Below are 16432 nucleotides of genomic sequence, written 5' to 3' on the forward strand. Positions count from 1 at the left end.
TACTGTGTGTGTCTGTGTGCACTGTGTGTATTGTGTGAATACTGTGTGTGTCTTGTGTGCACTGTGTGTATTGTGTGTCTATGTACACTGTGTGTCTGTGTGCGCTACTCGGCAGACCGCTGTCTCGTGTGTGGGTTTGGGTGAACCGCGCACTCCACGCTACGCAATTTCGCTTCGTGCGCCCTTTGTTTGGAACGCATTGACTGCCGCACAGAGCAAGCGAATCCTGCATTACTCACATGCGCCTCCAGACAGAGATCCCCCCGAATAGCCTTAACAGACTTGTTGGGGAAAGTGCTGTTAGCGAGCACCTCTGAAGGCCGGCACGGCACACGCTGGGGTGGGGTGGCCAGCACCACGCCCGGCCGCTTTTGTCTCCCTCGTGGCGATGTTCACACACCGCACCAGGGTACTCATTTGAGGCTGAATTGACCTAGGGGGAGGGCACAGGACCGGTGCAGATAATCGTCACTGGGTGTTGGCCGTGAGCGGGGATATCGAACTCGGCTCGCCAGGTTCGTAGCGCAGCGCGCTAAGCACTGCGCCACCGTTCCCCCGTTTTGCGCCACCAGAGGGCGCCCCAAACACAGCCGGGTCCACGGGGTCGCTCCCCCCACCCCCGGTCCCCCTTCCCAGGTGCCCCCCCCCCCCCCCAGCGCTGCCCTGTGGGTGACACCGCAGGGGGACTGGGTGAGCTGCAAGAGTGGCACAATCGGGTTTAATTGTCTTTTTATATTAAACCCGATCATCTGACATTGGGAGAAATCCGGTTTAATTGGTTCTAATTGCAGAACCGCACTTCGCCAACTTCTCAACGATGGGCTTCATCCATTCCAAGCGAAGGAACTCACTGGCGCCCACGATTGTGGAGGAGAAGCTCCTCGTGTTCATCACGACCAACCTGCCCGCCGCATTCTACGACTACCCCGTGCCCGACAGCCCCCAGTACGATAGCAGCACCGACGAGGAAGCAGCCTAAGACTTGGATCAGAGTTTCGTATTCATTAAACCAGGTTTTAATTCCCCGAAATCGGGTTTAATTGTATTACGGAAAAAACCCGATGCCTGCCGCTGGAAAAATCGGGGGTTTTTTTCCACCCATGGTGAGCCGTGGAAGTCATCGGCGAGCGGAAGTGGCTAGCGGCATATTCAGTGACTTCGCATGAAAAGGTGAACTTGGTAGTTCTGCTGCCACGGGCTGAGTGCAGGGGTGGTGGTGGTTGTTGTTGGTCGTGTGTTCGTAGTTGGGGGGGGGGAGCGGTGGCGCAGTGGTTAGCGCTACGCTGTGCTACGAAACTGGCTACCCCGAGTTCGATATCCCGCTAACGGCCAACACCCGGGTGACGATTATCTGCACCCGTCCTGGGTATCCTTTAGGTCGACTCAGCCTCAAATGAGTACCTGGTGCGGTGTGTAAACACTGCCACTCGGGAGACAAAGACGGCCCGTGCCGGCCCTTCATAGGTATTACTTGCAAAACAGCACTTGCCCCGACAGTCTGTATCGACTATTCGGGGGATCTTTGTCTTGTCTTCTTTTAGTTCCTAATGTGGTGGTATTAGTGGAGGTATTGGTGGTAGTTTTTGTAAGTAGTAGGTGGTGGTGGTTGTGATGGTATCAGTGGTGGTATTGGTAGTTCCAGGTGGTGGTGGGTGATGGTATGGGGTGGTGGTATTGGTGGTAGTTGGTGGTGGTCGTGTTGATGGTAGTAGTAGCAGGTGGTGGTGATGGTATGGGTGGTGGTGGTATTGGTTGTAGTAGGTGGTTGTGATGGTATGGGTGGTGGTGGTATTGGTAGTAGTAGTTGGTGGTATTGGTAGTAGTAGGTGGTGGTGATGTATGGGTGGTGGTGGTATTGGTAGTAGTAAAAAAGTGGTGATAGTGATGGTATGGGTGATATTGGTAGTGGTAGGTGGTGGTGATGGCAGCCTATTCAGGGCCAAGTGCGTGTCTCGCAGAGGGCATTGCAGAACGATTGATGAAAAGTTGCTGCACTCCACTCTGCTCCAGGGTCTCCGCTGGTCGCCTTCACTGCTGCAGAGGGGGGGGGGGGGCGTGCTCTGTCCGACTGCACGCCGGAGTTTGTTTGCCAAGCCCCCGGCCGTGCCGATGAGACCCTCAAAAGGTAAAAACCACAAAGGTCCGACTTTGGCTCGCTTCAACCAAATGACGGTCGGGGAAAAATGTATGCAACGAATGGTCACTCGGGCCGATGAAATAAAAGAAGAATAAGATCTTCTTCGTTCTTTTCGGTAAAGTCACGTAGAAGGAAAGTAATAAAATAATAAAAAAAAAAAACATAATAAAATAATTCTCACGACGTTTCGGCCACAACGCAAGCAGCCGTCCTCAGGTTGAAACCAGGTCTGTCGCCTCGACAGACCTGCGTTGTCGTCCGAAACGTCGTGAGAATTATTTTATTATGTATTATTTTTATTATTTTATTACTTCCCTTCTACGTGACTTTACCGAACGAACCAAGAAGATGAATCCCTGCAGTCACGAAAGCTTTAAATCGAAATTTAAGAATAAGATCGCCTACTTCGCTCGTGTATAAGAATAGGTTTTTACCCTTTCTGCACATAATAAAACAGTTGCGTTAAGATGTTAAAACAACCAAACCCGAAACATTTTGCAAGGAATCATGTATTGCATTCACCACATATACTTGTGGTGAACACGCGAACAAACACAAACATGCTCTGATAGTTTATGATGGATGCATTGTCTCTGAAACTGATTGGTCCACACCAGAGACGGCCTTCTTTATAGCCTCGTCTCACTAACAGCGTTAGACCCGGAGGACGACGCCAAAAGGCGAACAGCACAAAGACAATGTCACTATTAGGACATTGAGAGCTCGGGGTGACCAGCGACAGACATCATAACAGTATCAAAATATATTTTTTTAAATACTGGCAAGGGAGGTCCCACGATTCGTCCGTGTATTGAATTCAAGGCCGTAGCCATGGAGTCAACATTGGGGGGGACCAAATCTTCCAGGGGGTCTGGGGTCCCCCCCCCCAGAAAAAAAAATCTAAATTTGGAAACTCATTTGCTGCCTAAAATATAAAAAAAAATCACTAACACACAGGATGGACTTTTTATTTATTTTTTACAACAATGTCAAATAGTGTATAGAATTACATTGCTCTGTTTTTAATTTTTTACCTTTTCTTGTTTCATTGTATGTAATGGCAGAGATTAGGGATTAATACATTACAACCATAACCACAATCATATAAACATAAATACATTTTATAGCAATATATTGGGGGGGGGGGACATTTTGAGCATCTTTGAATATTTGGGGGGGGGGTGTGTCCCCCCAATATATATTATAATTATGGCCTCGCTTTAATTGCTCATAAATTGCTTATAAATTGCCCGCGGTGGCCTGCGATCCAGCAGTGGATCTACCATGGCCGATGAAGAATGCTGCATAATTGCACGACGCCACGGGGGTTTTTTTGGTTCTAACTGTAAACATTGTCGTGTTTATCGTACGGCGGTGGCTGGCGGAGAAAAAAATGTGTCGCTTCAACACAAACTATTTCAACACAAACTATTTACGACGACTCTTTGAGAGTTCGCGCGGTCGCTACACCCAAGTACGTCGTAGTGGAGGGTCGGAGGAGGGGTGGGTAAGTTGAAGGGAGAGTGGAGCTATCGGGATAGAAGGGACGACTACTCCCAGATATTCATAATCAACGTTTTTGGGTTTAGATCGCGTTATTTATAAATGTGTCGTAACCCTCCACCACCCGACACGGCCAATCAGTAAAAAAGTGTCACGTTGACAAAAGACAAATAGTTCACTGCTTTAGCCCACCGGTGTGTTGAAGCGTGAAACCACAACATTTACAATTTGAGTACGACGTTTCGCTGGTAATTGCATCCAGCATCATCGGGCAATTCGCCAGAATGGTGAGGCTCTGCTGTGTCTCCCGTTCTTATATGAATAATATTGGTCGCGAAAGCCTACGTGTTAAACTGACTACTCCCAGATAGTTCGGTCTGGCTGGAGAGAGCCATCGGAGAGATCAGCAATGTGAGTATGGGGAGAGTGCAGGGAGAGAGAGACTGATGACTCCATCATTCGCGACTCTCACATTGAGCAGAAACACACAGAGAATAAAATAGACTTTTGATTTAAAGCTTTCGTGACTGCAGGGATTCATCTTCTTGATTCTTTCGGTAAAGTCACGTAGAAGGGAAATAATACAATAATAAAAATATAAAACAATAAAAATTATCACGACATTTCGACTGCAACACAAGCAATCGTCGTCAGGTGTGAAATCCACAGCAAGAACATTTGATGATGATTGCTTGTGTTGCAGTGGAAACGTCGTGAGAATTTTTATTGTTTGATATTTATTATTATTTTATTTTTTCCCTTTTACGTGACTTTACCGAATGAGCCAAGAATAAAAATCGACCTTGTTTCGCGTGTAAGCCAGAAACCGTGCGGAGGCCACAGTCGTCGTAGCTATCATAGTCGTTCACAGTTGGACCCCTCCCTGAATCCATATGTTTTGACCATACTTCACCACGTCGGTCGCACTGAATTGGCGAAGGGTTTGTGGGGAGTGGGGCGGGGAGCCCTACTCCCGGCCGCCTTTGTCTCCCAGTCGCTGCTGTTTTACACAAAGCACCAGACACTCATCTAAGGCTGAGTCGACCTACACGCGGAGGCATATACATGGCCACTGATGACACGAGGTTCACCGCGCCACTCCCCGCTCTGCGCGAACGACATTGTACATACAGTAGATACCCGTCACATATCTGTCCCTTCACGTACACGCGTAAAAGTTTTATATATTTTTTTTACACATCCCATCAGACTAGGCGGCCCGTGTTGTGGTGGATAATAGCATCAGCACGGCTTCAGCAGAGATGATCTGGGGGTAATTCATCGCGAGGCGAGTGACACTGCAGGGGATTTATGTTCGCAATGTTTACCCTGTCCTCGTGTGCCGTGCAGTTGTTTTTGTTCCGATATTTGTTGGTTTATAACATTGGTGACCCAGGTCACGATTGCAAATAAACGAAAACTATTTAAATTTCGATTTAAAGCTTTCGTGACTGCAGGGATTCATCTTCTTGGTTCTTTCGGTAAAGTCACGTAGAAGGGAAGTAATAAAATAATAAAAATAAAACATAATAAAACAATTCTCACGACGTTTCGGCCACAACGCAAGCAGCCGTCCTCAGGCGAAGAATGAGAACATTATCAAGCTAGGAGCTTATATAGGTGTTGCGAGGAGGAGCGCCTTAACAAAAGAATGTGCATATGAAGAGGAATTTAGCATACCAATGGACAATGCGTAGGAGGTGGGCGGAGGGGTTTCAAAGTCCCATTATGCCCATGCATTAAGCAGGATCAACAGCACCACGGGGGGGGCGCAAGGAACAGCGTTAATAAAGGAAAGGAATGTTAGTGATATGTAGCTGCATTTACCAAACAACCACGTAGAAAACCAAAGTAAAAACTACATAAAAAACTAAAATATAAACTGAAACTTACTATACTCTACAATAAGCTGAGTTACTAACAACAAATAATAAATTACAATTCTACGTCGTAAGAAGTATATAATATACTTCCATCTAAACTTTATTCTCTTAGCATATACAGTACTATATACTGCCATAGATAAACCCAACATTAAATTATATACTGTATTGCTGTAAACCACCCTATACTTTATACATTTTAATATAACACTATGTATTATTCAACTCACCCTAATGTGTATCGAAATGGTTTATTACGTCCTTCCAATGATTGCTAAGCCTGAATCCATCTTCTCGGTTAAAATTGTCTCTGTGTTTGTATATGTGAATCGCCTCATGAACGAATCTCTCATGATAGCCAGATGGCTTGCAGAGAACCTCCGTCTTGGAGAAGTCAATGTCATGTGAGCCCACTGAGTTGTAACAGTGGTCTGCCACGGCTGAGGTGTTTGTCCTACCGTGTTTTAGATCAGCTTTATGTTCACGAATGCGGTCTGAGACGTGTCGTTTGGTTTCCCCAATGTAACTGCTTCCACAGAGGCAACTTAGTTTGTAGACGCCAGGGTACTGTATGTCTGGAATCACATCTTTTACAGATGGTACCAGATCACGGACTTTATGTACTGTGTTGAATCGGACCTGGATCTTGTGTTTAATCAGGATTTTGGAGATCTTTTTTGTGACCCCAGCAATGTAGGGTAAGGTGATGGTCTTGAAAGGCTCCTCAACAGGATCTTTCTTGATGGTTGGAGTGATGGCTTTGCGGATTGTGTAGTCGGAGTAACCATTAGCCTTAAGAGCTTGGCGTACGTGACTTTACCGAAAGAACCAAGAAGATGAAAACTATTTAAACGATTAAAACTATTTTTATTTTATTTTACCAGGCCAGGCCCGCTGAGCTATAGAGCTGGTTTAGTTTTTTCAGAATCGACCTGGCCACAAATGATAGCTCAACGAAGTGGCTTATCACGTGAAAATGTATTGCAGCCAAATACTCTAAACGCACATTTCTAAGTGTGGAGAGAAAAACCGGAGGAACCGGAGAAAATTCCACGCGAACTGCGGGGAGAGAGAGAGACTCGCAAACTCCAAATATCCAGCAGCAGGCGTCAGGGTCGGGATTGAACCCGCGACCTCCTGCGTACCAGGCGAGGGAGTTAACATCTCACCACCGACAATACCCATCCTGCGTCTGGTTTCTTTCTCACACTGGTTCAACAAAAGAAACTTCAACCTATATAAATAAAACGTGATTGTCTATTTAGCCCATCATCCTCACCGTCATGGCTATCATCCTATTGCCTTGTCCAGACCAACATCATCAAGCGGCGTGTGTGTTTCAGGGTCTCATCAGCGGTGTCAGCCTCGCTCAACAGATGCCGCTGGCTTGCGATCAGCTTTTGTTGCTGCTACAAATTGTAGATGATTATCTAATGATTATAATCGACGCACAATTCATTGCGGATACGGCGCATGCATTATGATTGCGTATACTACTCTTAGGTTTTTTTCGGTAAAGTCACGTAGGTAAAATAATAATAATAAAATAATAAATGAAAGTAAATAAATTAAATCACGACGTTTCGGAAGCAACACAAGCCTCCGTCATGCTCCAGTAATTTTACTGGAGCAGTTACACCTGATGACGGAGGCTTGTGTTGCTTCCGAAACGTCGTGATTTAATTGAGTTATTTTCATTTTTTTTACCTGCGTGACTTTACCGAAAAAACCTACGAGTATGAATCCTTGCAGTCACGAAAGCTTCAAATCTAGAATTGCGTATAATTATGACTGTGATTCATATGCAATCAATTTCGTTTCCCATTTGAGGTTCAAAATAAACTTCAAATAACTCGTGACTCTGCTGGGTGTTATATATGTACACACAAACAATTACAAGATGACTCAAGTGCATTGTATCGTAATCAATGACTGGGAAGTAAGATGCACACAAAATGCACATCATCACTCCAGCATGATAATCATCATGTTTATTATCATCATGAAGATTATCATGTTGGAGTGATGTTGATTATCATCATGTTGATAATCATCATCATGATGATAATCGTCATCATTGTTGATAACATAATTGCACACACAGCCGCAAACGCGTGCGTTGTAGAAGCCTACATTCCTTTAGCGGCCAATCCGGTTTCAATTAGAGTGGATTGGTATTCATTCATGGACCAACTTGTTGGACTGACGCCGGTTTAAGTGATATGCGTGTGCCTTTGTATGTACGGGTTTGGGTGGGTGCATTTCAATGGGCACCTGCTATGATGTGTAAACTTCAACACTGAAAAGGAGACAAAGGTGGCGGGGCGTGGTGCTGGCCACCCACCCCCTCGTGTGCCCTGCCAGCCTTAATAGGTGCTCGCTAACAGAACAGCACTTGGTTCAATATTCTATGCACCGCTATACGGATATGTGTATTTGTTTTTCTGTGTGCGTTCGTGTGCATGCGATTGTGTCTGTATGTGTATAATACTTTAAATTATAAGTGGGCGCGTGTATGTGTAGGTTTGTTGGTATGTATGACAACGCGTTGTGTGTGGTGTGTGTGTAAGTTCGTGTACGTGTGCATAAATGAGTGTGTGAGTGTGTGTGTGCCTACGTGCATATGCAAACGTGCCCATGTATACTTGAGTCCGTGTGTATTTTTGGCAATTGTGCTTTTACGTATGTGTTCGTGTGCGTGTGTGTCTGGGCGTACATGAGCGAGAGGGCGCGTGTGGGTGTGGTTATCCCCCCTACCCCCACCCCCCACACACACCCCCCACACACACCCCCCACACACACCCCCCCCACACACACCCCCACAACATTACTTATAGAAGCCGCTACACAACCCAGGCGATATAATCACTCGCTCCACCACGTGTTGCGGATCGCTCCGTTACGCCGCCACCCACCCACCGCCACGCGCGTTCCACCTTCCAAAGTCACAAACCACTAAGCCAGCCAGCCAGCCAGATCGATAACCCAACCAATCCTGCCAGTTAGCCAAGTCCACCGCTCAGTCGGCCAGTCCGCTAGCTCGCCACAGCCGGGACAATCCACCGGCAAAGCCACTCGAACAGTCGGCCAGTTAGTCCAGCAGACAATTCGCGGGTCACACCGACCGGCCGGCCAGCCAGCCAGTGACCCACCATCATCTTCTGGTCGCCAGGCGCGTCCACCACTTCCCCTTCGAACGCAAACGGCAGCAACGACGGCGTCGACCACGGAGTGTCTGAAGCGGGCGAGGCTCGCGGGGGCATGCCGCCTGTGCGCCATGACCACCTCGGTGGAGGCCAGCCAGGGCCACAAGCCGTTCAAACAGCGCAAGAGTCTCGGTGAGTTCGCCATCCCGTACGGGGCCCTGGGACATCTCGCTCGCACGTGTCCGTCCGCGGGCCGTGGGGAATGGAAGTCGTGGGCCGCCTTGGGACTCCCAGCCCCCCCCTCGCCCCCCCCCATTCGCCCCCCCCTTCCCCATCGTGCGCGCCTTACCTGGCTCCCCCACCCCAGGTATAGGTCGACTACGTTACCACCACCATCATCATCATCGTCATCAAATCGCTAATCTCTAACCGCTCGCTCTTCTTCATCATCATCAACGTAATCGTCACCGGCCACGATCGACCCGCTGCTGGATGACGACCTTCCCCTGGCCGCCGCTGCCGTTCGTCGTATTTCGCGATGTTAGCGGTGCCCCCCACCCCCCCCCCAGCACGTGGCCGCGGTGACCCCCCCCCCCCCAGCACGTGGCCGCGAGGCGAGCGAGTGGACGGGCGAGCGTCGTCCTCTCGCGCCATGCCGAAGCCCCCCCCCTTCTCGACAGACAAAGTTTTTTTGCCTTCGCGTCCACGTTGCTGGCTACTACCCCCCCCCCCCCGTCCCTCCACGCGTTCTTCGTTCCGTCTCTGTCGTGGTGGTGCCAGGCGCTGTGCGGGTCACGCGCAGCTCTGCGCACTCGTCACCGCGTTTGTGCCGTGGAAATGGCAACTTTGTTTTGACGGCGTCAAAGTATATAAAAAAAACAATAGGAATGGGTTTGAATCGGTTTTTCCCATTTTTGGCAATAAAACAACAAGAGGTATGAAGATGCTTTTTTGGTTCTTTCGGTAAAGTCACGTAGGTAGAAAAATAAAACAAAAAATAATATATCACGGCGTTTCGATCGCAACACAAGCGGGTCGGCCTCTTGTGTTGCGATCGAAACGTCGTGATATTTTATTTTTTGTTTTATTTAATTTTTCTACCTACGTGACTTTACCGAAAGAACCCAAGAGTGTGGATTCCTGCGGTCACGAAAGCTTCAAATCAAGGTATTAAGATGTTAAACCGCCCAATAGAAAGCCGATGCTTATGGTATCGAAGACGAGGCGGATATCATTATCGGATCATGTTTATTTACATGTTCACCACACGCACTATGTGGTTAATGCGGACTTTATTCCTTGCAAAAGGTTTCTATTTGTTGTTTTATTATCTTCACACCTATTTTATTAAATTCTTAGTTCTTTCGGTAAAGTCACGTAGAAGGGAAATAATAAAATACAAAAATATAAAACAATAAAAATTCTCACGAAGTTTCGACTGCAACACAAGCAATCATCAGGTGTGAAATACACAGCAAGAAATTTTGAAAAAAAAAAACTTCTTAATTTTTTCAGCCTTTGTTTTATTGTCCTCTTTCGATGTTCCGTGTTTGCGGCGTTGCAGGCAAACGGAATTCGCACCGCCAAAAACTCACTACTTTGGCCACGTTGCCCCGCTGCTTTCTATTTTCATTCTCTCTGCTTACTCCACGCGAGCTCTTCCACCCCCCCTCTCCTCGCTTTGATCTCCGTCCGCCTTCAACAGCTGCCCCGAGGCGTACAGCGGCACACGCGCACCGTGGGACGATCGTGGCGTGGTTCCTTGGGCACGTGGCCTTAATAGGTGTTCGTTATCGCCTGTCTGCGTGTCCTTTCAATTGGGAAGGCGCGGGGGGGTGCATGGCGGTGGTGTAGTGGTTAGCTCGCTGCGCTATGAACCCGGCAATCCGGGTTTGATTCCCGCTCACGGCTAACATCCGTGACGATTATCTTAAACCGGTCCTGGGCCTCGCCTAGGTCGACTCGGCCTTAAATGAGTACCTGGTGCGATGTGTAGCCATCGTCACTAGGGAGACGAAGGCGGCCGAGCGTGGTGCTGGCCACTCGCCCCCTCGTGTGTGCCGTTCCGGCCTTTTGTCCCCCCCCCCCCCCCCCACAGCTATCGGTTGATAGCACTTGCCCCAACAGTCTGCTAAGGCTACAAGGGGTATCTTTGTCTTTGTCTTTGCAGCTACCCGGAAAGAAGAGGTGGCAGGGATTCGAGCGAAGTTCCCCACTAAAGTCCCGGTCAGTTCCCTCTCTCTCTCCTGCTCTCATCGTCATCGACCTCGGCCACAGCACGAAGAGAGGGAGAGATTATTAATTATCTAACGTGCTGGTGGTAGTTGTGGTTGTTATAGCGCAGTAGGGAAATATTTATATACATTATGCAAGTTGAACTTCTTCCGCACCGCACATAGCCAACCGTGTTTAATTGGAGGTGCGGGAAAATATTCGTGGTGCTTAATTGGTGTTGTAGTGCAGAGGGGGGATTTATATCATGTGGTGGTGAGTGTAGTGCAGAGAGATCTCTAATGTGGTGGTGGTGAGTAGCGCAGAGGGAGATAGGTCTATATAATGTGGTGGTGGTAAGGTAGTGCAGAGGTAGTGCAGAGGGAGAGACATCTGTGTAATGTGGTGGTGGTGGTGAGTGTAGTGCAGAGGGAGAGATCTAATGTGGTGAGTGTCGTGCAGAGGGAGATCTCTGTAATGTGGTGGTGGTGGTTGTAGTTAAGACACCGAGGAAGAACGCGTGGCTTGGAAGGCCCACAGGACGCGGGCTCTGTAAATCATCCGGACGTGAGAACTGAAAGACTGCTTCGGGCAGGACGCGCTGCTCGATGAGACGACGATGTTCATGACGTTGATATTGATGACGATGATGTTTCCCAATGGCTGGAGAAGCCAATGGAATGGCAACCAGCAGAGGGAATGGACTCGAGGTTGGTAGCAGCAGTAGCAGCCCGCGGGCTGTGAGTTTCGTGAGACGGCGAGTGGGTGGCCACGGAGCCGGTGATGTATGTGTCGGTGGCTGGGGCTCAAGATTATGAGATGCGTAACGGGCGGTTTGCACCTCCTTAAACTGTTTGTAATTCTACTTTTTATTTTTATAGTGATTAGCTTTTATTATCCTCTAATTTGCACCGATATCGTCTTTTGTATTGTTGCGACAAGCTGACCTTCCCCTTACAGGACATGTGATGAAGAGCTTCATAGCTCATCGGATTCCCACCTAGGGAAAAAAAAGATTACTATTCTGAGTTTTTAAAATAAAATCTGTAATAATAACCTACGACGAGTTATGATGTGGCTGTAGTGGTGTGGTGGGTTGATGCATTCGCATGATGCAAGGGTACAGTGTGAGGAATGAGAGGGGTGGGGGGGGGGGGTGTTGATGGTGTCGGTGATGTTGTGGTGGTGTGGTTGACCCTCCCAGGTGATTGTGGAGCGCTACTCACGGGAGAAAACTCTTCCTCCTCTCGACAAAACCAAGTTCCTGGTACCTCGAGAAGTCACCATGAGCCAGTTCGTCAGCATCATCAGGTGAGGGGTGGGGGGGTTTGAGTGAGCACCTGTAGCGGTCGTCACCGATGTGAGAGCAGTGGCGAGGAATCGAACTCTGCTCGCTGGGATAATGGAGCAGTTCGTTAACCACTGCGCCACCACTCCAGATCCCTCGCTCCCCCTCTCGTCCTCCGTGTACTTTATCGGTCTTCCAATACCTGCAGCTCTTGCTCGATCCACTGCTGGATGGAGGGGGGGTTACCAACTCTGGTCAAGCCAGTTGCGATGTGAACGGAGTCTCATTGCTATTACCGACATGCGATATTTAACATCGGCCGCGTTTATTTTAAAGATTGCCATTACTCGTAAATACGCAAATAACATTTGTTAATTTTGATTTCTCCGCTGCTTCCTCCGTCCGTTTCCATCCTGCGAATGCGAAGTTCCCGTGGCTTTTGTTGGGAAGCGTCTCGTAAGCTCCACGCACTCGCGTCCCCCCCCCCCACTGATTTCATTCCCCCTGACTCGTGTTTCGTTCTCTTACCTTTCTGTTGTGGTGTCCACGTGGTGGTCACGTGGTGGTGGGTGTGGCTTCGTCTATTGATGGGGTGGGGCCGCCGTGGTGTCCGTCCCGTGGATTGGTCGACTGACTGATTGAACGACGACCAATCCGCGTCTCGCCCAGGAACCGCCTGCTCCTGCGCTCCACGCACGCTTTCTACCTCATGGTGAACGGCCGCGTCGTCCCCTCCATGGCCGCCACCATGGCCGACATTTACGTGGAGCACAAGGACGAGGATGGATTCCTCTACATGACCTACGCCTCCCAGGAGATGTTCGGCTGAGACGACGACGACGATGGTGATGGTGATGACGAGGAGAACCGGTCTATTACGGGTCCCTAATTCTTATATTCCTGTGACACTGAAACCTCTTTTTTTAACCGATGAGGTGTGGTTGTTGTGGCGGTGGTGGTTGCTGCTGCCAAGCGTGGAATGTGTGGTGGTGGTCTGAGATCGCCTATCTCTGTCGTTGTGGTTTTGTTGTTGTTGGGGATGTGGTTGTTTTTAGCGAGGTTGTGGACCGCGTGCGAGAGTGACCATTTTGGCGGTGGGGGGGGTGCCTTCTTGGTGTCAAATCGGAGACGATGGCACGATGTGGAGAGGTGGGAGGGGTTGCGTTTGGGGGGGAGATGTCGCAGAGTCCGTCCCACAAGATTTCCGCAAGGGTCTTTGCCTAGTGGGGGTGAATGTTAGGGAGATATTGAGTTTCAGTGCATCTTGTGTGTAATTGAGTGCATAGGGTGATGTGTAGGCGTGTGTGGGGGGGGGTACGTGACTATAGGAGGCACCCTTTAAATGCGTGGAATAATTTAACGGATCGCGAGACACTTTTTTAAATGCAAATTTGAATGTCTAACTAATCCGAACAAACTTGTTTTGCGTCGATGCAGTCTACTTTAAAAAAACTTTCGCGTCTTTGGAGCCGCAAGTCAAATTTAAGTTCTAGACCATTAAGTTTCTAATGATAATATATCAAATTTCTAAAAAAGAAATTGGTCTAAGCTAAATTACGGTCGTTTTATTTTTTTAATGCTCTGTCCTGATCGTAACTTTATATTCCTGCTGCACAAACACGACATGCGTAAAAATCGACAACGTTTTACCAAATTGTGTTTATTAAGAAATCTTCGTCTGGCGGTGATGGGTGGTGGTCTAACAAGAGCCCGTGTGTAACCATTACCATTCCGTCTCTCGCCGAATGTATTACACATCGTGGTGCCGTGTGGACTCCGTGACTGTGCGCGCGTGCCCGTTTGTTTAGCCGTTGCGAACAACGATTTAAATAAAGTTGATTTACAAAAAAAGAAATACGATACTTGTTCGCATTTTGTGTTTTTTGTGTAAGTGTTGCTGCGAGTGGTGGTTGTTTGAGCTACAGCCCTGTCAATCCACTGCTGGATGAAGGTCTAACCCCAGGGGGTCTGCAACCGAATTAACAAGAGTCCTTGTTGAATTCGGTTAGAGAAAAAAAAAACTTTCATGATCCGCAATGTACGTGAGATACGAGAGTGCGGTGGTCCATGATAAGTAACGTCACCAAAGCAGTCTCTCAAGAGCTGCATGTTGTGCCGGTCCCTGGCCTAGGCCAATCGTCTCATTGGGCCTAACGCTACCAAGAAGACTCCCGTCTCTATATCTAGATGGGCGAACTGCACGTCGTGAATTCTAACCCAGCCTCATTCGTGCCCCCCCCCACCTTGATCGCACCATCTCCTGGCTTTAACATTCCTACGCTTCGAAGACATTGCTGGTGTGATGTGCTCCAACTGCGGAGTGACACAATTTGCGCAATGTATGGATATCCATAGGCACACGTAGATGGAGACGCATGTAAGGCACGAGCCTCACAAGGAGTGCGACTGTATGTGCAAACCCCACACTATGGACCAGCGCAGTAAACTCGCTGTGGTTTACGCTCCTTCAACTGGACGAGGAGGAACAGCGACACGACCTCTCTCTCTCTGCTGAAGCCCTCTCGTGGCCAGCAGCAGCAGACTTGAACACTGGCATCGCTGCGCCTGAACAATATTGTTGCTATCGTCGTGCGCGAGGGGTGAGCTTGGACGCTACCCAGTGCCGGATTAAGCTAGTGCGGGGCCTGTAGCGTATGTTATAAATGGGCCCTAAATAAATAAACGCGTAAATAAAAACACATGTTTTTACTTGCATAGTAAGGTAATTGTATTGTTTCATTTGCTATACAGCCAGATAATGCGACAAATCGCTAACCTTAAACACTTGGTCGTTCGTAAAAGTTGAAGGCAGTGTAGTACTATAGTAATGGTGCAAGTGCAGAATCGCTGAACTGGAATTGAAGATCGTATCGGGCGGGTGCGATTCGTTACATGACTCGTTACATTAATCGACGCATCGTAGCACCGTTGGATTCATAATCGAGGTTATTTGCGTTAGATCGCGTAAATATCAATGCGTCGTTAAACCCGCCACCACCCGACACAGCCAATTAGTAAGGGGTCGTCGCGTAAACAGAACGTGCCAATGAGTTACTATGGGTGTGTTGCAGAGTAAAGCCATCAGTTGTGATTACTGATTAAGCTGGTTTTAATTACTGGCGAAACGTCGTACTCGAATTGTAAATGTTGTAGTGGGTTTACTCTCCAACGCGCACACACACACACAACCGGTGTGCTGTACTAGTAACGAATTTGCATATTTAGTTTACGCGACAAACCTAATTAGCCGTGGCGGGTTTAACGACGTATTCATATCGACGCGATCTAAAATAAACCCCTCTTGTTATGGATAAAATTGGTCATGAAACCGAGCGCCGTTTGGGGTTGGCGGTCTGTCCTAGGACACGAGTTTCAATCAACAAGCACACACAAACAAGGGCACCAACAAAAAAAATCAACACGAATAAAATCTCTCGGCCTTTGTGCATCATGCAACTAAAATATAAATAAACCGGCGGCAGTTACTGGCGAACTGCACTCTGCGGTCCTGTTTCGGACAACGGCCGTTGCACGCATGAAGCGGTATTGACAAAGTGGTACTCGATTTATCGACCACCCCCCCCCCCCCCCATTGGGCTTGACTGTAAGTACCGTAATGTTGTCGAGGAGGGAGTGGATGGGTGGGGGGCGCTTTGACGGAGCACGTGCACGCGGGCACGCGCGTCGACCCCCACCCCTCACCCCCTCCCCTCACCTCGGGTTCGCGCTGAGTCGACACAATTCGCGAGTTCCGAATTAGCTCGGATGTTTAATTGTCACGTGGGCGACAAAAAAACACAACGAGATTGCAAACAGCCGCATGGCCGGGTCCCCCACCCCACCCCGCCCTCCCCCGTCGACGTGAGGGTCAAGTGGGTCAACGATAGGTGCTCGCTAACACCACGCGTCCCACCACTCCATATTATTGCTGTGACCCTCACCCCACCACCATCACCCCACCACCACCACCCCACCATCACCACCCCACCACCACCACCCCACCATCACCACCCTACCATCCAACATCACCACCACCATCCACACCACCACCCCATCACCACCATCCCACCATCAAGATCACCCCCTCCTCCGCTTACCCCGCGCCCCGCACCTATGAAAGGTGCGGGTTGTTGAGGGTAGTTTGGCCAACTGCTCTACATCTCCACGTGATGATGATGAAGATGATGGTGGTGGTTGTGGTGGTGATAAGCCACTTCATTGAGCTATCATTCTGTGATGGCCACGTAGTTCAGTGGGCCAGAAC

General features: G+C 48.7%; 1 protein-coding gene across 1 annotated transcript; it reads left to right on the forward strand.

The window, feature by feature from the left end:
• The first annotated feature begins 8386 nt into the window (after window positions 1–8386).
• Window positions 8387–13041, forward strand: MAP1LC3C (microtubule associated protein 1 light chain 3 gamma). Its single transcript, XM_078868403.1, has 4 exons — window positions 8387–8861; window positions 10840–10895; window positions 12085–12191; window positions 12838–13041. Exons 1-4 carry the CDS (start codon window positions 8801–8803, stop codon window positions 12995–12997), a joined length of 384 nt encoding a protein of 127 aa, XP_078724529.1. The 5' UTR covers window positions 8387–8800; the 3' UTR covers window positions 12998–13041.
• The last annotated feature ends 3391 nt before the right edge of the window (window positions 13042–16432 follow it).

The sequence above is a fragment of the Lampetra fluviatilis genome, chromosome 25 (genome assembly GCF_964198595.1).
Source record: "Lampetra fluviatilis chromosome 25, kcLamFluv1.1, whole genome shotgun sequence".
Classification (NCBI taxonomy): domain Eukaryota; kingdom Metazoa; phylum Chordata; class Hyperoartia; order Petromyzontiformes; family Petromyzontidae; genus Lampetra; species Lampetra fluviatilis.

Excerpts from the sequence above, each read along its gene's own strand:
- MAP1LC3C (XM_078868403.1), top strand. The coding sequence starts at position 8,801 with ATGACCACCTCGGTGGAGGCCAGCCAGGGCCACAAGCCGTTCAAACAG. Across the intron at positions 8,862-10,839 it reads CAAACAGCGCAAGAGTCTCG|CTACCCGGAAAGAAGAGGTG; the intron begins GTGAGTTCGCCA and ends TTGTCTTTGCAG. Across the intron at positions 12,192-12,837 it reads CAGTTCGTCAGCATCATCAG|GAACCGCCTGCTCCTGCGCT; the intron begins GTGAGGGGTGGG and ends CGTCTCGCCCAG.